The following is a 24,642-nucleotide window of genomic DNA, read 5'->3' as shown; positions in this document are numbered from 1 at the left end:
AAATATAACCTAGATGAGAAAGTTTTTATTTCTAAAAGAAGGTGTGGTGGGATACTATTTATGTATTTAATTATTTATCTACTGTTACCTTCTTATAAATGTATAACGAGTGTGAATTTAAATTAACAATTAGAAGAATAAATAATTCTATAAAGTATTCAAGATTTTTCGATGACATTCTTTACCCACAATAAAATTAAGGTTCCTTTCAACCTTGCCTGTGTCAATTTTTAGAGTACTGTAAAAAAATATATTTATGATATCAAAAGAGGATCGATCAAGCATAATTAAGCAAAAGTATTGGATATTAATATACAAATATTTCAACTAAGTTATCATCATTATATAATAGCTAGCGGGAAAGTATAGCATGGATGTAATAAACTAGTGATTTATTATGTTATCACTTGGTACATGTTATTGCGAAATTTTAAAAGCCGCAGCTGATTTTTGGTTAATCTTTAAGCACTACTATACCGCATCTATGTTCGGAGGTAAACTATATGATCAAAGCTTCATTATCACGTTGAGCATTATAATATGCTGTAGTTATTTCATCATAGATTGCAACCTAACTCAAAGTTAGTGAACTACACATGGAATGAAATGCATAAAATGTGTCATGAGATGAGTCCTTTGAAGTATCCTGTGAAGTTCTTGTGATGCACCACTTTTCATTTGCTCAAAAGAAGTCCTCTCAAGTAGTACAATGCATACATTTATGCAGGTGGATGGACATACTATTCAGTTCCATCAAACAAAGACCAGACAAGCTATCCAGGACCATGTTTGGTTTGCTAACCACAATGGACATTAATTGTTATCTACAAAGTAGCATGGCATTCATAGTATTTGCTATTTATATGGATTCCCTAGTCATCTGATATATTATTTAGCTGTCTTGTCTCATGTAGGTTACATCAATTCAGGCTAATTTGATGATTTTTGGCTATAAACAAGGTTTGAAATTTAGGCCACATTGGAAGATCCATATCATAGAGTTATAATATAGTGAGTGAACAGTAATTTAAAAAACAACACCATTATTATCTATAATTTTAATCATAATATTGTTTAGTAGTTGTTATAATAGTAATTATTTCATTACTTGGAAGCTTGAAATAGTGTATTCTGAGACGGATTAACAAAGGCCACTATTACGGTTATCGAAGGGATCCCAGCACCGTTATTGGAACCGGCTTGGATTGGCATCATTTTTTTTCACCTTCTTGGGATGGACTTGTAAATAACGAGACTCCGGCGACCATTTTCCAGATCTCCTCATCCCATACAGGGTGGTTCTATATACACCCCCCCTATTGCTCAGGACACCCCCCAAAAATTAAAAAAAAATTAAATACTCTCTACACCCCCCCATTTGCTAAGGACACCCCTAAAAAATTAAAAATTCCTAAATTACCCCCCACCCTCCCCACCCCCTCACCTAAATTGCTCTCTACACCCCCCAAACCCCCCCCACCCCGGTCTTCCCCTCCAAAACACCTCGCCAACGCCCAAAACCCCCCCGTTCCTCCTTCTCCCTCTCGTCGCCGGTATTCTCCCGATCTCCGACCACCTCGCCGGCTTCTCCCGGAACCACCTCGCCGGCTTCTCCCGAAATTTTTTTTTTTCACGGTTCGTGCTCCGTTCGGCACTGGATCGCCGAACAAAAGGCTTCTGTTCGGCTGAACAGTGCCGGACAGAAGCCTTCTGTTCGGCACTGTGCAGCCGAACAGATCTGTTCGGTTGAGGGTTGCCGAACAGAAGGCTTCTGTTCGGCACTGTTCAGCCGAACAGAAGCCTTTTGTTCGGCGATCCAGTGCCGAACGGAGCACGAACCGTGAAAAAAAAAAATTTCGGGAGAAGCCGGCGAGGTGGTTCCGGGAGAAGCCGGCGAGGTGGTTGGAGATCGGGAGAATGCCGGCGACGAGAGGGAGAAGGGGGAACGGGGGAGGAGGGGTTTAAGAGGGGTTTGAGGGGGGTTTTTTTTTTCTTTTCAAAACGAAACGGAGGAGGAGGAAGGGGGGTGTATGAGAAAATTTCAAGGGCAATATGGTAATTACACTAAAGGTTAGTTTGGGTATTTTCTTTTTGGTTTTTGGGGGGTGTCCTGAGCAATAGGGGGGGTGTATATAGAACTACCCCATGTGGATGCATCTGCTCTGGGTCGCGTTCTTTCGACGCGCGGGTCATCCACTGGATGCTTTAGAATCTGTACAGAAGGATGAATGACTCTTTAATCTCATTATTAAAAATTTCATATATTAGGCTTACCCACTAAAAAAAAGTCCGGTCTACACATGAGGAACAGTATAAGAAAATATAAAATATATAAATAAATCGATCTCATCCTATCAGCTTAAATTTTCGGACAAGTAGTGATTTTAACAGTTCCAATGATGAATTCGTATGAAGAAAAAGAAGTTCTTCTTTTGCACGGAAGATACAATCCTCTTCCGATGTTTTGCACCACAAAGGGTTGACCCATCATTGAGACATATGACTATCAAATATAATAGGCCATCATACATACTACATAAGATGTGTTGCGCATGAATACTAAACAACCATCTATTTTCATAATTAGATGATATGGTGACTATGGAGGGCTGTATAGCCCTCTGCTCTACAAAAACTTGCACCAGAGAGATGTATACTTGTCTGAGTATTGAGACACCGCAATGTACATTTTTATCCATTGTTTAACTTGCAAATGCAGTTTCAGTATCACCCTTACTTCAATTTATGTTGAAATAATCTATAGATTGTAATATTGATTTATGAAAGTGAATTAGTGTGATCATGAACGAATATACAATGGTTCAATGAATCAATATGATCGTTGGGAATTGTTGCTGGAAACTGGACCCAGGGGCGACTACTGGCTGAGGAGGAAAAGCTCCGACAGGTGGTGCATCGGCGGGCTGCGTCCTCCGGGAGACCTGCAAGAAGCCGGTGGTTGGGATTTCCGGCCCTGGCCCTCCGATGCTTAATTCAGAGGGGGCTTTTGTGGAGAAAGAGAGAGATTGTATGTAAAAGTCAAAAGTTAGAAGTCCTCTTCTCTTAGAAGAAAAGTCTTTCTTTTATAGGAGGGGTGCCAGGGTTGCCTGTGATGTGACTGTGCGAATTAATGAGTTACCGTCATGATTAGGCGTGATCATGTGAATTAATGAGTTGCCGTGGATGATTGGATGTGATTGAGTGAGTCAATGAGTTGCTGTGGATGGCTTGAGATTTCGGGCTGGCTGGAGGTCCGTGGAGATCGTGCGCATTTAATTGTTGACAGTCGCTCAGGCGGAGATCGCGGGATTGAATCCCGGATGAGAAAGAGAGGGGCTTGATTTCTGGTGGAGTGGAGAAGTCTGCTTCGTCCTTTGACCGGATCTTCTTCGGACTTGAGGTCGATCGGGTTCGGCTTGGCCGAGATCAAGGCCGCAAGGCCGCGAGCTCTGAGGTCGAGCGCCTCGAGGGTGGGTGCCTTCAGGTCGGGCCCCTGGAGGTCGGGCGCCTTCAGGTCGGGCCCTCTGAGGTCGGGCGCTTTAAGGGTTGCTGCCGTTGCGCTCATCGTCACGTGCCGGCGACGTATCCGCGTGTTTTGGGCAATCCATTTTCCCCCCAACAAGAACCAATGTAACTATTGGAAATCAATGTGACTCTTGGGACCTAATGTGACTGTTGGTATATGATAATTAAATAACCATTAGTTCAATATGAACAGTCACATTGTTCCATGAATAAATATTTCCAAATAGTCATGTTGCTTGATGAATAGGTATATCAACATCTATAAATAGAGGCTCTTGATCACAAATTTCAGATCACTCACTTATTCTCCTTCTCTCTCTCTCGTTCCTTTTATAGTCAAGTACACAATTTTGTAAAGAAGTTTTGAAGAGAGATCTTCAGAATTACTATCTGCAGATTTCTAGTGACTTTGTTATATTCTAAAGGTGATTTGCTACAAACTCGGTAGTGAAGTCATTCCAGTGGAAGCAAACATTAACTTAAAGATAGTGTCTATACATAACTCAAAGCCATATAAAATTCTTTGATTCGCTTTCGTAATACCCCACTGCCTCAACAATTCATACATACAAATTTATTCAGATAAACAGCTAGTAGTAAAAGGTCATGAAAAGTCCTATTGGCAAAAATAAAGTGGTCATGAAAAGGATGCTAGGATGTTGTCACCATTGATTCAGTAGTCTCAAAACATCCAATTAATCTGATATCGGTATTTTCATATCCATAGATTCTGGCAAATACAAGCAAACTGAGATGATATAGAAGGTTTGAGCTAACACCTTAATACCCATTCCCTAGAGTATTTGACCCCAAGTAGATAACATTTGAAATATTGGCTGTGGTGGCTTAGGCTTGATCTAGTTTAGGACTTCTTAATATAGGCTTTAACTTTGAACCTAGAGTTTATTTTTTTGGTCAAAAGCATGATCATAGAACAACACTTTGTCTATATAAATGATCAAGTTCATGAAGAATATTTTGTCCTTAACATGACATTCAAACCGAACAATTGATGCTAAGAAATATCAATTGCACGCTGATGACCCAAGTCAAAAGGAAAGTTGCTAGTTTATCAAGCTAGAAAAGTCTCTTGATGGTTCTATTAGAGGCCTAGGTTCATCCAAAATTAACTAGGATTTGGATAATTAAGGATAGTCAGGGAAAGCTTTAATCACAACTTGGCCAAGGAAAGGGTAGCCACAGTCATGCAACTATAATTATTATTATTACTTTTTTTCTGTTTGATTTTATGCAACACTATGTAGCTTGACACTAGGGCATTTAACTCTAAACATCTAAAATCACAATAGAAGTCTAGGTTGAAAAGCTTTCTTTTGAACATCATGATAAAATCGAGAGCTTAGATGGTCTGCTTGGCCCAAAAGGCAAGACATTGTGCTACAATTTCCTTAGCAGAATTACTTTCTTGAACCATCATTTAGTAATTCTCTCTCATGAGGTGCATTCTTAGATGGGTCCATTAGATATATGAATTCGAAAACCTAATTCAATTGATTTAGATGCATGAGCATTTTTCTAACCTATGATTTGCATGGTGTTAGGCAAGAGAGGAGCAGTAGGAAAATGCCAAATCACCTAAGTTTTGATTTCCATGCGAAACTCACATACATCAACCATGTGACACTCGCGCTGCTTACTCTAATTTTCGAGTTTTTAATGTCGAGGAGCAGTCCCATGGATAAATAATATCCAATATAAGCAAATATTGAGAATAAGGTCGTTAAATTTTCAAAAGCTAATAAATTTGGAGACGCATGCTAAAGATTTAGATAAAGTGCTTTCTTCCTTTGTGAATCTTTTGCTTCTTTTATTCACTTTGTGATTATATTCCTCAGAAAGATTTAGCACTTAGGCTGACCTACCTTTACAAAATGCCATGTGATGACATAGTTCTTTACATCACCAAAGAAAAGAAATAAAGTCACATGGTGTTAATAATAAAATTTTGTGATCATGGGCTAAATGGATCTCGCCATTTTTCATATCTATATATGATTCATGGATCTAAAAATCAAAATGGATTAGGTGTAAGTAGATTAAAATTCGAGTAATGTCATGGAGTGATGGTTCCAAACACGTTAGAATTTTTTCAATGACATGGAACATAAAAATTAGACTCTCCCATGCAACTCGAGTTAAAATGCATAAAAATAGTGATGAGTATCAAGTTCTCAAGTGAGGTATTAATATGCACCAAATTGTGTCCCAAATTTCTTCAAATTTTTATAACGATTGCTTAAACTTTCAAACTTGCATCTCCAAGCTCGACTATTTTTCAAAAAAAAAGGGGAAAAATATTAAACTACAAGGAACCAGTTTGACTCATGAAATGAAAGAAGCCCGAGCTTAGTTTTAGAGAAAGAAAAACCCGCGTCTTTAATTTTGAAAGCCAAACGAAATAAAATAGAAATATCCTCCAAAGCTCTTTAATGGCGAATAAACGATACCAAATCCCACCCCATCGTCGTCATCGTCGTCATCTGATATTCCCTGATACCATCTCACCCCCTAACCCCCTCCAAAACCCTAACCCTAATGCCATGGTTTCAAACCCAAGAACTATGGAAAAACCTCCGATCTTTCCAAACCCTAACCCTAACTTCCTCCTCCTCGTCCTCGTCCTCATCTTGATACCGGCGGCTGCTTTGTCCGACCTTGATCTCCACTCGGGCGACCGGGAAGCTCTCCTTGAGCTCAAATCCCGCTTGATCGATCCCAGAGCGAGCTTGGCGAGCTGGAACGGATCCATTTGCAGCGACTGGAACGGAATCTCGTGCGATAATTTCACCGGCCGCGTCGTCGGGATCAATCTCAGCGATTTCGATCTCTCCGGCCCCATCGATCCCGGCTTCTGCAAGCTTCCCCTTCTTGAAACCCTAATTCTCGCCGGCAATGGCTTCTCTGGTCCCATCCCGTCTTGCTTCGGCCGCTTCCGAGCCCTCAAAACCCTGGATCTTAGCCGGAACAAGCTCGACGGCCCGCTGCCTCTCGAGCTCGCCAAGCTCCGGCGCCTCGAGGAGCTATTGCTCGCCGAGAATCCCAACGTTGGAGGTCTGATTCCGGAGTGGATTGGAAACTTCTCCGCTAAGCTGAAGAAGCTCGATCTTGGATCGAATTCCTTCCAAGGAGAGATTCCGGCGAGCTTGTTTAAGCTCCGCTCTTTGAGATATCTCGATCTTTCGAGCAATCGATTGGTTGGGTTTTTGAGGGAGTTCGATCAGCCGCTGGAATTCCTCAGTCTCGCCGCCAACCAGCTCTCCGGCACCCTCCCCTGCCTCTCTGCGTCGGCGCGATCTCTTTCCGTTCTCAATCTCGCCGGCAACGCCATCGTCGGAGGGTTTCCGACGTGCATATCTTCGCTCAGGGTGTTAACGGAGCTGAATCTCTCCTCTAACGGCTTGGAATTTAGGATTTCGCCGAGACTTATCTTCTCCGATAAGCTCCTTGTCCTTGATCTCAGCTCGAATGCGCTCTCCGGCCCGATTCCGAGCAGAATCGTGGAGGACCCGGACCGGTCGGGGCTGCTGCTGCTGAATTTGTCGAGAAACCGGCTCTCCGGCGAGATTCCCGCGGAGATCACCGAGCTGAGGAGCTTGCAAGGCTTATTTCTGGCCCAAAACCAGCTCGCCGGAGAGATCCCAGCGGCGATCGGGAATTTGACCTACCTCCAAGCTCTTGATCTCTCCTACAACTATCTCTCCGGTCCGATTCCCGTCAGTCTCGCCGGATGCTTCCAGCTCTGGCACCTCAAGCTGGACCACAACAACCTCTCCGGCGCCCTCCGGCCGGAGCTTGACGCGCTGGATAGCCTCAGGATTCTGGACGTTTCCGGGAACCGGATCTCCGGTGAGATCCCGCTCCCCTTGGCTGGATGCAAGTCCCTCGAGGTTGTCGATCTCAGTTCCAATGAGCTCGCAGGCGAGCTCAACGGCGCCATCCTCAAGTGGCAGAGCCTCCGCTTCCTCTCCCTCGCCCGCAATCGCTTCTCCGGCGACCTCCCGGATTGGATCTTCTCGTTCCAGTCCCTCCGGTTGCTCGACCTCTCCGGCAACCGCTTCTCCGGCTTTATACCGGACGGCGACTTCAACGTCAGCGCCGAATTCAACAACATCGATTCCCACGAGTCATGTAACGACAGTGGTCTCGCCGGAGAGGTTCGTGTTTCTTTGTCGATGGAGCTCTCCGGGAGCCAGCAGCTGGAGTTCGAATACGAGCTCCGGTCAGCGGTGGGGATTGATTTGTCCGATAACGCTCTTCGGGGGGAGATCCCAGAGGGTTTGATCGGGCTGAGGGGATTGGAGTACTTGAATCTCTCCTACAACTATCTCGGCGGCCGGATTCCGGGGAGCTTGGAGAGGATGGGGAGGCTAAGGCGGCTGGACCTCTCGCACAACTCACTGTCGGGGGAGGTGCCGGCGAGCATCTCCCTGCTGAGGGGCCTGGAGGTGCTGAATTTGTCCTACAATTCTCTCTCCGGGCCGGTGCCGACGAGAGGCGGGCTCTGGAGGTTTCCGGGGGCATTCGCCGGGAACCCGGGTTTGTGCCTGGAGTCCTCCGGGGCCGGGTGCGGCGCGGAGGCGAGCCTGCCGGCGGAGGAGGCAGTGGACGGCGGCGGAGGTGGGGAGGAGGGATTGATATCTGTGGAGGCGTTCTTGATCAGCGCCGTCGTCGGCTTCTACGCGTCCACGGTGGCTCTGCTTTGCTCCGGGAAGACCAGGGGCTATCTTTTCCAGCCGTTGAAGCCGGAATTCTAAGTACTACGCGGGGGAAGGGGTTTTTCTTGTAACGGACAAGAGAGGCCATCGTACAGTTGAGTTTCTCTTTTTATTGCTTTTCACTTATGCAATTAATTTTGCAGTTCGAAGTGGTTTTTAATTGGGCAATTGGTAGTTACAGTTCAATTGGTAGTTGCAGTTGGAAGTGGTTTTTAATTTCGTAATAGGTAGTTGATGAATTGATTAGAGATTAAGCTAACATTGTACTTGCTGTAGGAGAGATTAATGCTTTGAATTGGTATAGCAGTTTATATTAGTTTAGTTAGTGTCACGGATTAGTGTTTGACAGTGGATATACTCCTAATTTTTGATGGTTTACTGGAAATTGTTCCAATCATAACCCTCTATCTAATGTTTTGATTTAAGACTTGGATGATGGATGTTTCAACCAACCAAAAAACAAACCAACGGAGCTATGGATTGGGTGGTTGCGTATGTAGCTAGTCATTCTGACAGTACCATGTAGGCTGGAGATGGAGAATTACTCTGATCACTCCGAAGCTTTTTTTTTTCTGGTTTTATTGAGTGCATCTGTACTCGTCAGGCATGATTTACCTGCTTTAGCACGTGCAAAAAAAAAAAAAGAACAAAAAAATCTAACCACATTTTTTTCCTCATCCAAATAACAAAGCTGCTTGCTCTCACTTTTGTGAAGTGAAAATAGGCTATAAGGGATACCAGAGGAGGAGACGCAGGAAGTGAATATTCTACCAAAAATGAGTGAATATAAAAAAATATAATGAATTTCTTACTACCTCCATCTCACTTCAAAAAAAAATATATATAATGAATTTATTCACTTGAGTAGTCCCAAGGTAAAAGATGAAATGAAATGACTTCGTTATATATATTACATGAAAGCTAGGTAGTATTTCTTTTTTTTTTGTGTGTGGTTTTAATACTCCTTAGAATAGTTCGTAAACTAAGGGAAGGTATATTTATCGATCTACTTTTAGACGGTCATGACTGATGTGTTGAGAGCAATCCATAAAATTTTCTCTCCTTTTGATTGTCCTCTCCATGATACTCTTCTTTAACCACAGAATTAAATAATTAATCATACATTATTGCATGGTAAGTGTAGATTTATTACATTCAATGACTCAGCCATGCGAATCTCCCATACCTAGGTGCTTGGGAAGCATGGATCGGGACATTCTTGCAAACATCTGTTTCAGAAAATGGTCAACTTCTCAAACTTATTCTTTTATTATGCCACTGTCATGGATCAGCAATGGAGTTCCAATTTCTGCGCGATTAACACATTCAGTTGTTAACGCTGCAACCGATATTAATACAGTCCTTTGTCGTTCTTTTCCGCGGGGTAAGCCGAGGCCAGCTGGGCTAAATACCAAACATGATCCAACCTTGCCGTGTTCTTCTTTTACCTCTTCCACGTGGAAAAGCCTCTTGCCAATAGATTCAAGCGGTAGGTTCAGATGGTGAGACTTCATTGGGGCATAGCTGAGAGCTACATGTAAGGAAATCACTTATGCGAGGTGTGTTCTGGATACGGATAGTATCTACCTTGAAGGAATTTTGCCATGATGATCGAGTAAATTCGAGACGAGCACAGAAATAGAGATGGACAACTATTGCTTCGTGACATACGTAGGTTGGTGAGAGATTGTGGCTCCTTCTAGGCCACTGATATCTACCGGAAGACAAATATGGTTGCTGACTGGGTCATCTTCTTCGCCGCTCAGCATTTGAGAGGGATCTTTTGGGGGAGTTATGTGTTTGTTCCTCTTTCTCTTCGCCATTTTGTTTTTTTAATAATTTTGTTTGTTGTACTCATACAAGATTTGTGCGAGCAGCCGTTGTACTTAAAAAAAAAAAAACTTGGGTTGGGGTAGATTTGGACACGCAACAGCATGTTGGTGGCCCACTGAGGTTGGAATATGGTGAGAGGCATTCCTACAGAATGAGCTACATTTCCTCTATATAGTTTACATGGAAGCAAAGAAAAGTATCAAAATCTACAAATCTAGTGTTTGAAATTTTAAATTCATTATGCCTTTGTCATCGACCATAGAATTAATTCAACCAGATTGATTGGAGATTAGAACTCAGTTGGATAATTTGAATTTCTTAATGATGTAATTTAAGACATGAACACTTCCATAATCCATTTTCCTTATGGATGATTTTATATTTATTTTGAACTTTCTAAAGCCAAAACCAATTAACAGGAAGATGTATGTATTTTTGGATTTGCAAATCTCAAAAATCAAAGTGTGTCTGCTATTGGTCTATCACTGGACCTATACTTGCATATTTAGAATAATGGAAATGACCATATACAACTTCGTAAATGCTGGCCCTCATCCTTTTCAATTTCATAGGTTAATGCTGCTCTACTTCATTACATTTAGTTCTGCTCAAACATGGATATGAAAACAAGCTTGTCTGGCTAACTTCTACGACATTCATTAACACCAAAAGTTCCCATGTATAATGATACTGGCCTCAACTTTTACCTGGCCAAATATCTGATAGAAAGGCACCATTGCCAATTTCCAAGGCCACCAAAGATAGCTTTTGTCCGGTACAAGTCACTTATTGTTATGACTGTTATTTTCTGAAAATGGTACAAGTCCCTTGACTGACATTGTCATAGTATTTTCAGGCAAGCATTCCAAATGATCAAGGAATGAAATGACATAGAAATATGCTATAGCAAATAAAGTCCATGCAAAAGAACCTCTTTTTATTGTTTTCCTCCAAGAAACTATACAGACGTATGCATCTTAATAGGAACAACAATTTGAAACAAATTGGTGAAATACAGTGAGATTATCCTCTAAGAATGGAAAATGTTGATAGATTCTGGCTTATGATTTGTCCAAATTAACTACCTCAACCCCCAATGAAGATAATTCTTGTTTGAGGGTATCTGCATTCCTGAATTGCAACCCGAACATGCCAGCGTTCACAGCTGCCTCAACATTTGCCATCCTGAAATCGGTTAGCATCAATTACTTCAGTAAGAGAAAAGGAAAACAATTTTTACCAAAAAAAAAAAAAAGGAAAACAATAACCGGAATCACAGGCTAGCTGATCACTGGAAAGGAATTGTAACTAATCCCTCTCCTCACATTATAACTCCACAACCTTTCTTGCTGTGGTAATACTTCTTTTATTTTCAATGTTTCTGGAAAGTCAGTGTCATCTGACAAGAATGATATCCTTACTGAATTCGATATTTTCAACTTTTTAATGGTCGACCAAGATTTACTGTTAAAAAGTATATCATTACAAATGAAAATAATCTTTTTGGGCCTATAGCAATTTTAGCAGAAAAAACCTGTCATCAATGAAGATGCAGCTTGCTGGCTCAACTCCAAGATGATGCAACACTTCCATATAAAATTCTGGGGCAGGCTTCCTTTTCCCTGTGTATGAGAATGAAATCGATGGATACACTCAAAAGAAGTAACAGATGCCAGTAGAAACTGATGTATTGGAGTATTTTTTGTGCCTGCTCAAAAATCAACCATTTGCTCAATTAAAATTTGCTGTTTCAGATCAGACTGAAAATATGCACCACCAGTCCAATCAGCACCTCGCACAAGCCCTAGCATACAGGTGGAGTGTGGTTTGACACTTGACACACATTACAGACAAAGAACACTCATCCGCTTGTAATTCTTTGCGTAATACTCGTAAATAAAAAAATGATTGGTGTAAGAATTTTTCACTGATCAGGTGTGATCAGTCTTATCCATGTAAGAATTTTGAGTTGCTTATCCCCTGTTCTGTTTCCATGCCTTCATTCTCTTTTATCCTCTTACTTAACTAATAGGTAGTCTATTTCAGCAACAAAACAAAAGAAAAAGCAAAAAAACCTCAACATTGAACCAATCTCAATGAAGACATGTCTCAGGTGGTGGTCAGCAAAGGTGAGATTTTGGATGGATGTCTGCAGTTTCTATGGTGGAAACTTTGGTCTTCTGTCTACAATGTGCAAGAACGCGACAGAAGTTGAAAACTAATCAGATAACGCAAAAGAATTTCCAAAAACATAAAGAAGCAATATTCAAGGGTTTCATTTAAATATATAAACTGAAGAATAGTATGACTCATAAATAAACCAATTTACTATTTTCTAATGCTATGGTAAATTGTCAGTTCTCTGAAGCCCATGCTTCTTCAAATATCGATATTTCTCCACATAAATTACTAAATATTATTGACAATGTTAAACTTTTAAGTGCATAAGTGAGATATTTACATCAGAAATATCATGAAAGGTCTGACAACTATCAAGGTTTCAACGTTCAAAACAAATGAAGGTTCTATGATGAGCAGAATAATTACCAATTATACAAGAACAAAATGTCCATGACAAATACTTGGAGAGTTGTAACTTCTCTTCGATCATCTTGTACCTAATACAACATATCTCAGTTATAGTGAAGGAATATCTTGATGAAATTGTTTAGGAAAAGTATGAAACTGACCATATTGGATAGTTTGTAAAAGCATGCAATTCATAGTTGTTTCTTTTCAAACTGTGGAGCAATTCCTCAATGCCATCAACATAGGAATATCCTCTTAGCATGCACTGTTTGAGACCTATAAGAAATTAATAAATTGGCCAATTTCAATTGTGGATAAATGATCTGAATACATTATTTGAGTAATTTACGATAGGTATACCCAAATATAAGGCGAGAAGGTAAGGTAACGAGTTAAGCAGGTAGTAGCTACTTTTTCAGAAGGGCACTAGCTAAAGATAAGTATACCCAAATATAGTAATTAATTTCAAGAGAACTGCTTGTATGCGAGCTATTCTCCGCTCAGCATAATCATGACAAGGTGTGTTGCTAATATCTGAATAGACTTGTGGAGAAACATATGTATAGGCATTCCTGCAGATCTTATCAATAATAGGATATACAGGATTAAAAAGAGAACTAAATTCATTTAAGCCGTACCACAGACAATATCCTTTGAAAAGGACACGTTTTGATAGGGATTCATGTGCTTGGTCCTTTTTTGATAAATGAAGCAGCAATTTTTCTTGATTTCTTTCTTTCTTGGTTTTCTTTTTCCCTGGTCGTAGAAATTCATTAAAATATAGGCTGGTTGAAGTCTCCATTCTCTTTAACATAAATAAAGTACAGAGGAGTTTTCATTACCTAGAAGAAAGCAGCAAACAAGAAAAGCAGCTGACATAAAGAAGAAAAGGTACTGGCAGATAATTGACAGAAGCAGGTTCAACGGGAGGCAAACTGGCATATGACACTGATGCTGCTCATACAGCAGCATAAGAAAGTTGTTCTCTATAGATGGAATTCTTAATGCACCATCTCTATTAGCTGCGATGCCTGACTGCTGACATAACCCTAATCCCCCCCCCCCCCCCCCCCCCCCCACCACAGGAAAATAAATAAATAAATCTATAAGCTGTGATAGCTGACTGCTGACATACCCCTCCCCCATCTTTCCCGAAGGAGAAAAAAGAGGGATAGCCATAACCTATTAGAAAATCCACACATCGTTCTGCTAAAACCTCAGGTTTTCAAACTTCAGCATCCTTGTTTGCTAATAAAAGGAATCCTTCAATACACTTAGAACTGCTTCATATTATTTTTTACATGAAAAGCCTCTTGACCATGGTTCTGATTTACATATCTTTCACTTAAGCTTCAATGTTACAATAACCATGTCATCCTATTTATCTGAAGACAGATTTTCTATCCCTGGAACGGCTTCAGCATTTGTTTGATGACAGACTTTGTATGTTTTCTCCTATGTTTAAGGTTCCATGTTCGTAGGCTTTACACCAACTTGCATTCTTTTTACAAGTTTAATTAAGGACAATGCCATATTATACTTCCTCAGACTGCTAATGTCTAAAAACAATTGCCACTTATTTACGCCACATAAATTATGCAACAATGTAATCCCTTATCCAGGATTTAAATTTGAGGTACAGACCCAATCTGTTCTATGTTTACAATAATTCACCCTTGATACTTCAACAACTGTCATAGTGATTTAGGTTGCCGCCCTGCAACTGTGCTTATTTCCAGCTATATATGCATAAGGATCCCTCAGTCGAATATGTTCAGGAGAATAAGATAGTGTCTTACATATCAAGTTTACAGGTCATATTATCTCTAAATTGCAAGAAGAATCACTATACCCAATGTTTATAAGGGACCATATACTACAAATCTAATTAAAATTGCATCGTTGATGAGTAAAAATAGATAGCATTTGAAGTTGAAACTTACAAACACATTAAGCATTTCTTCTCACCTTCCAAATCAAATGGTCTTCCATCTTTAAAGAACTTTTTAGCAAGCTCATTCTGAAATAGGTGGAAGAGAGTTTGTTAGACATTCTACAACCACATTACGTGATCTCCAAAATTCAGAATAAATAACATCTAATGGTGTAAATTTTCTCGTGTCCTATCATAAATGGAAGAAAGATGAATTAGGTGGCCCAAAAAAGCATTTGATGTATCATTAAAGAAAGTTTGGAACTGTCAAATATTGGGCAGCAAATGGAAGGGAAGAACATAGTGAAAACAGAAAGCATGCTTCATTTTTCCAAGTACTTGTAAAAAAGACATATAGAACAAACTCTTACAGGACTCCATTCTTAATAAAAAGGAAATGCTCGATATTGAAAACTAGATGGCTTCATTAAGAAGGAGGAAATGCTAGATATTGACATGTCCCCATGTCTCCCGGAATCACGAGTGCCTGCATTGACGTGTCTGCCTGCCTGCTGTCTTTGTTTCAAACAGAATCGACGTACTTCCTTATTTATTTATTTTCATTTTTTTTTTTATTTATTTATGGTCACACCGAGGATGGAATCTTTGCAATACCAAACTGAGGAGACTATTGTGTTTGGAAAAGCTTGATTGCCTAGTCCTCGTGTAGCCCTCCGGATTGCTCCTCGTAAAAAAAGTTCGCCGGGGTGGCTGATGGCCTCTGACTGGATAGCAGAGCAGTTTTCTTCTCATTTTTATGCCGTGGGGTAAGCTGCTCCTGCAGGGCCGGTTGGTTTGCTTCTCTCCAAGTATGGGAGATTTTCAAATCTTCGAAACTAGCGAGTACCTTCTTGATCTTATGAAGAAGAGGCTTTCCTTAGCTGCGGACTTTTGGATTTTGAGAGTAGACCATGTCTTACGTTAGGGAATCCGAATCAATTCAAATCCTCATAACTTTTAAAAAGTTGTCGTGCTAGATACTTTTGGACATTCAAACACATGACACTGGTCATGTCCAAGTAACACTAGATTTGACATATAATTGCTAAACTGGTATAGTTCCCACCTTGAGCTCATAGCACAGTAGCTGCCATAGTGGGCTCTTGTCCAGTATATCAGGTGCCTTACATCCAGGTGCCATATGGCACTACAATGAAGCTTAACATAGCATTTTTGGAATGAAACTGCTATAACAGCCATTATAGAGGCCATAGTAGCCACCTTTTCATCTTTTATTTTAATCTTTTAATAAACCATTATTTTAATCTTTTAATAAACGGATGGACTTCCCTTTTACGCAGAAGAAAGGATGAAGTTAGTTATGTTTTCTTCTTTACTTTTCATGTTTTCAGAAAAAAAACACAGAAATAGTTCAATCTGCTATGTTTTTGAAATATAAACTCCCCCTAACCCCATTAGCAACCATGAAATGACACAAAATAAAAAATGAAAAAATGGTGCGGGTGCCATTTCTGACACCATAAACTCAATTTACAACCATTTTTGAATCCTAACCCTAATAGAAAACATAAAACAATACAAAACAAAAACAAAACAAAACAAAAAAAAAAGAAGTGGGCAATGACACTAGTATCAACACCACAAACTGTACCAACTGTCAGTATAGTTGTTTACAATAGCAATCTGATCTCCACCAATATCAGTATCGATACGTTTAATTTTTGGTTTATGATGAAGTTTCCTTGTATCAAATCATTTCTGAGATCAAGTGTTACAAACTTAGATATAACAGTTGTGCCTAATAGTATATTTACTATCCCATGAAGTCAAATTTACCTTCAGCACTTCTATAACAAAAGTAAAACCCACTTCTTCACTAGTACTAGATATTTTCCTGTTGAATTATTTAGGTTTCATGGTCATTCTTTAGGTATACGTTTAATATTACTCTTAATTACTCTTATCTACTTCCTTTATTGTTAGGACAAGGATATAAGTATCATGTGCTTGTGGCATATTGGACTGGCACTAACACAATATCATGCCATGTTTAGCCTTGACAACACATGGTATGGTAGCACGCAAAGTAAAATCATGCGTCCAATAATGCACATGCTATGTGCAAGTATGGCATTGAAGCGGTATGCATGCATTGCATATCATGCCAACAAGCACTTAAATATACGATTAGGAATTATTGCTGAAAATTTGAATGTTGGTCAACTCATCCCTAACTGAAGTCTAACCAATCCAAAATATGATACGAAAGATAAAAGAGATTAAAGTAGCAGCAAAAGTATATACTCCAAAAGTGCTAAAGAAGTATGAAAACACATTAATAACTACTTATCAACTAATGTGATATAGCAGAAGAATTTTTTGCCCTAGTATTGCCAAACATACCTCATCAATCAACCCCTTCTCAAATTCAGCCCATGCGGTAGGGTGCTTGTTTTCTAAGAGTTCTTTCATGGACATCCTATAAAATGAGATTCAAGTCAAAGGGAAATAATAAATTACTAAATGGGTACAAGAAACAAATTAAATAATCACACAAAAAATCAAGATTCTTAGATTTGCTCCATATGCTTAAGCAAACCAACCATCTTCATTGAGAAAAAAAATCTAACTATTACTTTATAGTAGTCAAGAGATAAATTCATGTTTAAGCGAAAGTGAACAAACTAAAATCTTAGCAAGGCACTTGTAAATGCATATTATTTATAGACTTGTGTATCTTTCCATGCCAATGACTACCACTTGTCAACAAAATGTGTATATCATGTGGCACTTGACCAATATGAGCACAATTTATGATATTTTAATCCTTGATGACTAAGCCTCTTTTCTAAGTCTAGTCTCCACATATTATGTCAACATCATCGTTAATAAGGTCAAATGTTCTTTTAACTTCTTTATTGTCCTTCTTTCATCTTCCTTATTATCTTACTCTTCATCAAGGACCAAATGTTGTCTAAATGAGTTACGACCTCCCTATATGAGTTGTCAGAGCCCATGTTGGCATGTATTTAGTCACGAATTAGTTGTGCATTGGAGGGATCTTGAGTACTTATACATGGCCAAAGAACCAAAATAATACCTTTTACTTAGCATTTTTCGGTGAGGTCCTGACTTGTAACAAATGGTATAAAAATGGACCCAGTCCAAGCTCACATGGACTTGGGGATACTATAGCACAGACCCATTTGGGCTGACCACGAGCTGATCGTAATGTTTGTAATTGAATTTGGTACTTGTGATTTAATTTGAATAGATTTGGACCCTTGGCTTAGTGAAGATGCTAGGGCTTAAAAGGAAGGGAGTATCCAAAGACTCATGCAGGTGTGTTTAGTCCTACATCAACTATGCAATGGATAGATCTTAGGTACTTATACCTTCTAGCCAATCTTTTTAAATGGGGTCCTAGATTGTTACAAATAATATCAAAGCGAACATAGCCTATGGCTAATGTGGATTAGGGAATATTGCAACATGAGTCCTTTTGGGATTGACTACGGGTTGATTGTGGTGTTTGTGACTAGATTTGATTGGATTTGGATCCTTATCCTAATGAGGATGCTAGAGCCTAAATGGAGGGAGTATGTGAGAGCCCAGGTTGACGTGTATCTAGTCCCACATCGGTTGTGCATAAAAAAGATCTTGGATACCTACATAGGCTAAGAAATTCAAAAAATACCTTATGGCTAGCTTTTTTGGTTAAGGTCTTGGGTAGTTACATGAGTACAAAGATATGTTAGATCTAAACATTCAACCACATAAGTTGATTCGCGAGTCAATTGGAACATCTGGTGACATGTTATGGTTACTATTTGCATGCTTTAATGCTATGCTTTTGCTCTTGGCATACTTTCGCTATCAGGATACATAGAGATTATTAACATCAATGAGGATAAGTATACATAATGAGTAAATTTAACCTCAAATTAGTATGAATTACTAACATTCCATGCCTAGGCATCTTCATCTTATCAAAAATAGCCAAAGAAATCCACTAATATATTACCTCTCGATTTTTTTATCAAAATGCAACTAAGCATATAAAATCCTAGATGTAGTTAGTCATATTTTTCACCTCCTGGTGAGGTTAAAAAAATTGTCCATTAACCTTGGTTTCCACTTTTCTCGGGACATAATCTTAATGTTTCCTTGCCAAAGATGCAAGTTTATGAATTTTATTCCACTAAAGGCGGAGGCATAGCCACCTAGAGGATACTTCAAGTTGCATGCTATATATGCATCTGATACATATCAGATATTAATCGAATATAGCTAAAGTGGTGTAAGATCCTTATTCCCACTGCCCTATTTTTTTTGAAAAAAAAAACTGCTGAATACCCCATTCATGTGCTTGAGAATTGAGATACTCTATGGAGGTTTTTTCTTTTCTTGAAGAATGTTGACATCTCACTTGTGAATGGTTAATTTTTAAGTTAATGTTTATGTTATTGTAAGGAGTATGAATTGTAGTATATTGATTTTGATGATGAATTAATGATGGAGTTTATGAATGTTCAAGTTAATGCGTGAAGTATGATGTATGATCTTATGATAGCCTAGTATGTTTATTGATGTTTTTTTTTTCCAGATAGATATAATACACATGTATATATATATATATATATATATATATATATATATATATATATATATATATATATATATATATATATATATATATCATAGGCATATCATATCCGGTGTTACTTGCACCAACAAGTTCGAGACCAAAAAGTTAAGTTGACATGTATTGATCAGTCGACACATGTCAAACTTGTTGTATACACACTCAACAGCAGCGTTACCGAGAGTCGCAAGTTTGAACCAAAAAAATTGGGCCAACACACATCAAGAAGTTGACAAGTATCAGACTTTATTACATACACACTCAACATGCAAATCTAGCCCTTAGGTCATCATGAAGAGTCTTACTCTTTCTGCCATACCCAATATGATAATCCAATGCATCAGGCAAGGATAAAGGAAAATGCAGTGAGGCTGGTGAGGAGGAAGAGAGGGAGAGAGATTGGGTGGACCTAGGTTGTGGGCTGGTGGTGGTCCTTTGTCGAGGTCGGGGGTGGTGATCAATCGGCGACTAGGCTAGCCTGCAGGGCTTAAGACGAGCTTGCATGCTAAAAGGAAAGGATAGTGAAGGACAGAAGGAGAACAGGGGAAGTGGGAGAGATAGGAGAAAGGGAAGGACAGAGAAGGGAGTTTAGATTTTGGGGGAGCGGAGGGAGAGAGAACAAGAGGCATATCAAGAAGTGCTGTGTTGGTGGTGGTCAAGATTTTTTTAAATTTTAAATTGCTATGAACTTAGAAATCTAAGCATCAAGCAAAACAGGCTGATGTGAAACTTCTAAAAATATTTTATTTTGAGTAATAAATATTATATATCAACGATGAAAATATCTAAAAATATTACTTTATTTGTTATCAATAATCTTTTTGGCGTACAACCATCAAATCCTTTATTGGGAAGAGATCGTATTGCTTGTAAAGCATTCCAACTGGCCACTAAATATAAAATTATTTTTATTGATAAAAGCTTACATGATAACTACTCTTACCCTTCTTTTTAGAACATTTAATATCATGTCCGATCTTGTAAAGCTTATTTTATTTCCATAAACAAATAAAATAATCAATGCATGTTATGAGTTACCTATGCCATGATAAATAATACCTATATTTTTTAATATTCAGTGATAAGATATAAACAATTTAATATAAAGTTTAAAATTGAAACCAAGACTATCACCATCGTGATAATATGATTCATTTTCCTACTAATAGATTTGGAGTTTAGGCTTAAGAACAAAAGATATATTATGCCTACCATAGAAAACACTTTGATAATTCTTCTATTATAAAATTTTATTAAACTTTGTACTAATAATTATTTTTCTATCTATCCGTGAATCTCTTTTTTTTTCTCCTACCGAGTCAGACACATGGATATGTCTCGTGTCTATGTCCATGCAACGTTGATCATATCTGTTTTTAAAGATTTACTATAGCAATGTATTCGTATCATGTTGTATACAAATCTCTTATCCGTGTCAACAAAAAAGTTGCTCCCACAGGGTTCATATCTTGGTCTTTGGTGTCTCTTCTCAGTCAGAAAACTTATCAAAGCAGTAAGTACAGGGTGAAGATGAACATGAAACACTAGTTATCATTCTTTTTGTTGGGTTAAAATAATAACATGGAGCTGGATGAGGAGCAAAAAAATCTAAAACAAACATAATTTATTTGTAGACTTAAAGAAATAGCTACATATTTACAATTAGGCATGTGAGTATGTAGCTAACATCTTCAGAAAGACGTCTTGTTTAGCATGAAAGTGATTTAAAACAAATATATTAGTTGTAAGACTATGAATGACATAAAATTAAAAACAAATAGAAGACTGTCCCTCAAAATTATTTAAAAAAAAGAAGATCTAAAACCCAGATACCCAGCTTCAACATTTATCACATATGACCATAACCTTAAGATAATAATTATGTTCTCAAAAGGATTTTGCCTAATCCTAATCTTTGGAGGTTGCCTTTATGAATACCTATTCGCCAATCTCTTTTCCTAGGGGCAAATATCAAAAGTTGCTGGGAGATTTTTCAAATATTGTCTTACATATTCCAGCCAACTAATCTTAGGTCTTTGCCTTATTTTTTTGATCTAAAAGTCATTCAAACGAAGGCTCCTCCAAATCTTTGTTTTCCCCTCCCAATACCATGTCAATTAGTTCTCTTCAATTAATACTCAATTAGTCAACTTCCACAGCTCTAGATTATTGGTTCTCAACCTATCCTTCCTCGTAGTACCACACACCCACATCAATATCTTCAATCGCATTATTGTGAGCCTTTGTTGGTGTCTGAAAGTCATTCATAAATATTATGCATACATCGTATTCCATGCCCATGTCAGTGATGGGCTGGCACATTATGTATCATATTATGCCAAGTCAGGTTAGTCATGTCCCAATGACATGGCAAGACTTGTGACAGCCAACAAGGGTTTTTGTCCCTGTACCTGCCACGAAGTTAATACCTTTTTGGCATGGATCAACATGCAGCAAGATATGAGAATAGGCACCCCTATACAAAGTTGATACCTTTTTGGCATCGTATTTGAACATGATTATGAGCTGAATGCCATTTTATCAGGTTTTAAGTAGCCAATGCTTGAGCCATTAACTAACATGTTAGAAGCATCTTCTTTTTTTGTCCACCTAACTCTAGTTCTATCAGATATGTATCTACTGATTTCTCCATTTTTTGACATACAATCCCAAGATAGAGAAACAGATTGCAGTGTTGTATTTCATGCATCTCCATTGAAATTGCGTTAGGCATACTCAACTATTATGACCTTTTTCCTTCAGCTTTGATCACATCAAAATGAAGAATTGGTTTTGGCAAATTCATATTTTGAACTACTTAGAGTTGAAAATGGTGATAAACATAGTCAGACTAAGATCTACATTATCATGTTGTATCTCGAACGAAATAGGTATAGGATCAGTTGAGGCCAATTCCTAGTGCCAAGGCCTGAGAGGATTTCTTCCCTCAAAGACAAAAGGGGGTTTCATGGGGAAACAGTAGAATGTTTTTGAAATGCATACAAATCTCCTAATTTCCAAATATAATTCAATTATAGCATATATGATCAATATATCTCAATCTTTATATGTGGCAATGAGCACTTAAGGACAGAGAGGAAATTCTTAAAAAAAAAATCAAAATAGGCAATGACCATGCAAGTGACTCTAACAAGATTTTATCCTTCTGAAATGACCAATATATTGTTTTCTACTTATTCTATTGCATATTTTTTTACCGAACTTTGTTTAAAATGGCAGAGTCATATCATGCAACATGAGTTTCGGCCATGAACAATTGCCTCAACTATATTATAAACTAGAAAGTGCCAGGGAAACTCTTATGTCAGTTAAAAATCCTTTTTCTATTCTAGCTTATTTACTTTTTCCCCCTTTTCTTTCTCTGTTGCGACCTAAGCTAATATTTCAACCACTGTGATAGAAATCCAATATAGAATTGAAGTTATATTTGTGATGTTCGACTCGACGAAGTAGTAAATCCATCAGCAAGGATGAAGCTCCTTCAGCAAATTTAAACACCAAGCCACAAGAAAAAAAAACAATTCACGATATCTCACTACGGCTATTTTGCTTGAGAACTACATGAATCACAAAACAATTCAAATTTTCTCGCAATCTAAACTCTTTTATTCAATCATTTCTCCACTAACGAGGATCAAATTGCTACTCTTGGATCCACAATATAAAATATCATCAGCTCCAAACAGCAATTAATTGATGCACAAGATCCAGCAAAAAAAAGCGAACGATCTTGGACACATTATCAGATGAATCCCAAAAGCCAAAACCACAAAACACAACGAAAGATCCAGCAGAGAGAAAACCCAACACGAAAGGGGGAAGGAGAGGGGACACGAACTGGAAGAAGTCGGGGATGTCGTGGTAGAAGGGATCCCGGACGATGGTGTCCATGACGTCGAAGAGCAGCACAGGGAGTTTATGTTGCTCTGTGAGGCCGGAGGTCGAGCACTTGGCAGCCATCGCCCGGCGACGCCTTGAGGCTGGGGGCCTTGGAAGTGTGGAGAAGACGGCGGGGGACCGGGACAGGCAAGCCACCATAATATTAAGATTAGATGACGACGACGATAAAACGGCTTCACCTGGCGAACTGAAAGCGAGGCCTTTGAATCCCTTGATCGGCGTCGACCTCCGTCTGGTTAAAAAAATCCGAAATTTTAAAAAATTTCTACCGTTATAATATATTATTTATTAGGATTTTTTTTTTTCATATATACACTTCTAAATATCGAATTTTGCATGAATACCCATGCAGAATTGATATTTGCATGTATACCCTCGTAAAACTCTGTTATTGTACAAATACCCGTAATATAACAGTTGTTCTAACGGTGTTAAAAAAAATCATATTTATATTAATTAAAAATAAAATAAAATTTTAAAATTACACTATTGTTTCTGTTTTTTTTTTGGAATCGCGATTTATTTGCATGTCTACCCATTAAGGATATTTTAGTCATTTTAATTTGAAACTGCTAAATTTTTAACGTCGTTAGATAACATGGATACATATGCAAAAACAAAAAATTAAAAAAAAGAGTAGAATGGCAAAACAAGTATTTTACAAGGGTATACATGCAAATATTAATTTTGGAAGTATATTCATGCAAAATTCGATATTTATGAAGGTATTCATGAAAAAAAAATCCTAGCAACCTCTTACAATATAAATAAATTTTAATAATAATTATTTTTATATAAAAATTTTGGAATATTACGGTCATTATAACGATTTTTTTGATTGATAAACAGTACAATGTATTATTTGAAACATGTAGCCTATAACACCCCTATTGCTAAATAAGAAACCAGCTTTTGAATATTTATTTATTTATTTAATAGAAATAATGGCCATTATTTATTTTTGTAGATTTGTAAATTTAGGGTTAGGGTTCAAGAAAAAACAATTACTTTGCATTTTAAACTGATTGTTGTGGATAAAGTGGTTTTAATTATATTAGCATGTGGCATGTACATTATATAATTTAGATGGTCATATATTCAAGAAAGCAATGTGTGTGTCTGTATTTTTTTTTTCTTAAAAGCTTGATAATATTACTATATGGTTAATAATCTTAGATTTTAATGAACTACCTGACGGGTTACTCGTGGATATTCAAAAGTCATTGAAACATACCATACTAATACGATAATCTTGAATCATTAGAGATCTAGGATCATTTTAGTGATCATGTTTGGATCACCAAACACTGTCTATATTTTTTTTCTCTGAAAGCTTGGTAAGAAGTATATAAAGATTGCAAATAATTAACTTTTTTTTATTTTCTTTATGATCAGATTCCTTGAACATTTATGCGTGCACACAAACAAAAGAAAAGCAAAATTATATTATTATTTTTTTGTAAAAAAGCATGAAGGTTTCACACTACCATAGAATTTTTTCATTATAAAGAGTCGATGTCAGGAATTTGTTATTTAATTATTCTTAGAAACAACCCTAC

The 24,642-nt window shown here is 38.1% G+C and overlaps 2 protein-coding genes across 3 annotated transcripts; one reads left to right on the top strand and one right to left on the bottom strand.

Moving 5' to 3' along the window:
* Positions 1–5,903: 5,903 nt before the first annotated feature.
* LOC103708542 (receptor-like protein CLAVATA2) lies at positions 5,904–10,535 on the top strand. Its single transcript, XM_039130876.1, has 2 exons — positions 5,904–8,355; positions 9,452–10,535. The coding sequence occupies exon 1, from the start codon at positions 5,976–5,978 to the stop codon at positions 8,298–8,300; it is 2,325 nt and encodes a 774-aa protein (XP_038986804.1). The 5' UTR covers positions 5,904–5,975; the 3' UTR covers positions 8,301–8,355; positions 9,452–10,535.
* A 460-nt stretch (positions 10,536–10,995) lies between these two features.
* LOC103708543 (flavin mononucleotide hydrolase 1, chloroplatic) lies at positions 10,996–23,329 on the bottom strand. Of its 2 annotated transcripts, none has more exons than XM_008793510.3 (7): positions 23,022–23,329; positions 16,921–16,996; positions 14,592–14,643; positions 12,785–12,899; positions 12,642–12,712; positions 11,629–11,802; positions 10,996–11,279 (listed from the first exon to the last, which is right to left on the bottom strand). In XM_008793510.3, the coding sequence occupies exons 1-7, from the start codon at positions 23,219–23,221 to the stop codon at positions 11,254–11,256; spliced, it is 714 nt and encodes a 237-aa protein (XP_008791732.1). In that variant the 5' UTR covers positions 23,222–23,329; the 3' UTR covers positions 10,996–11,253. The 2 variants fall into 2 exon arrangements, with proteins under 2 accessions (XP_008791732.1, XP_008791731.1); XM_008793509.3 differs by having other exon boundaries at positions 11,629–11,716; positions 23,022–23,325.
* Positions 23,330–24,642: the final 1,313 nt, after the last annotated feature.

The sequence above is a fragment of the Phoenix dactylifera genome, chromosome 10 (assembly GCF_009389715.1).
Source record: "Phoenix dactylifera cultivar Barhee BC4 chromosome 10, palm_55x_up_171113_PBpolish2nd_filt_p, whole genome shotgun sequence".
Lineage (NCBI taxonomy): Eukaryota > Viridiplantae > Streptophyta > Magnoliopsida > Arecales > Arecaceae > Phoenix > Phoenix dactylifera.
The sequence above is the reverse complement of the archived record's forward strand: the minus strand, read 5'-3'. Positions and strand labels throughout refer to the sequence as shown.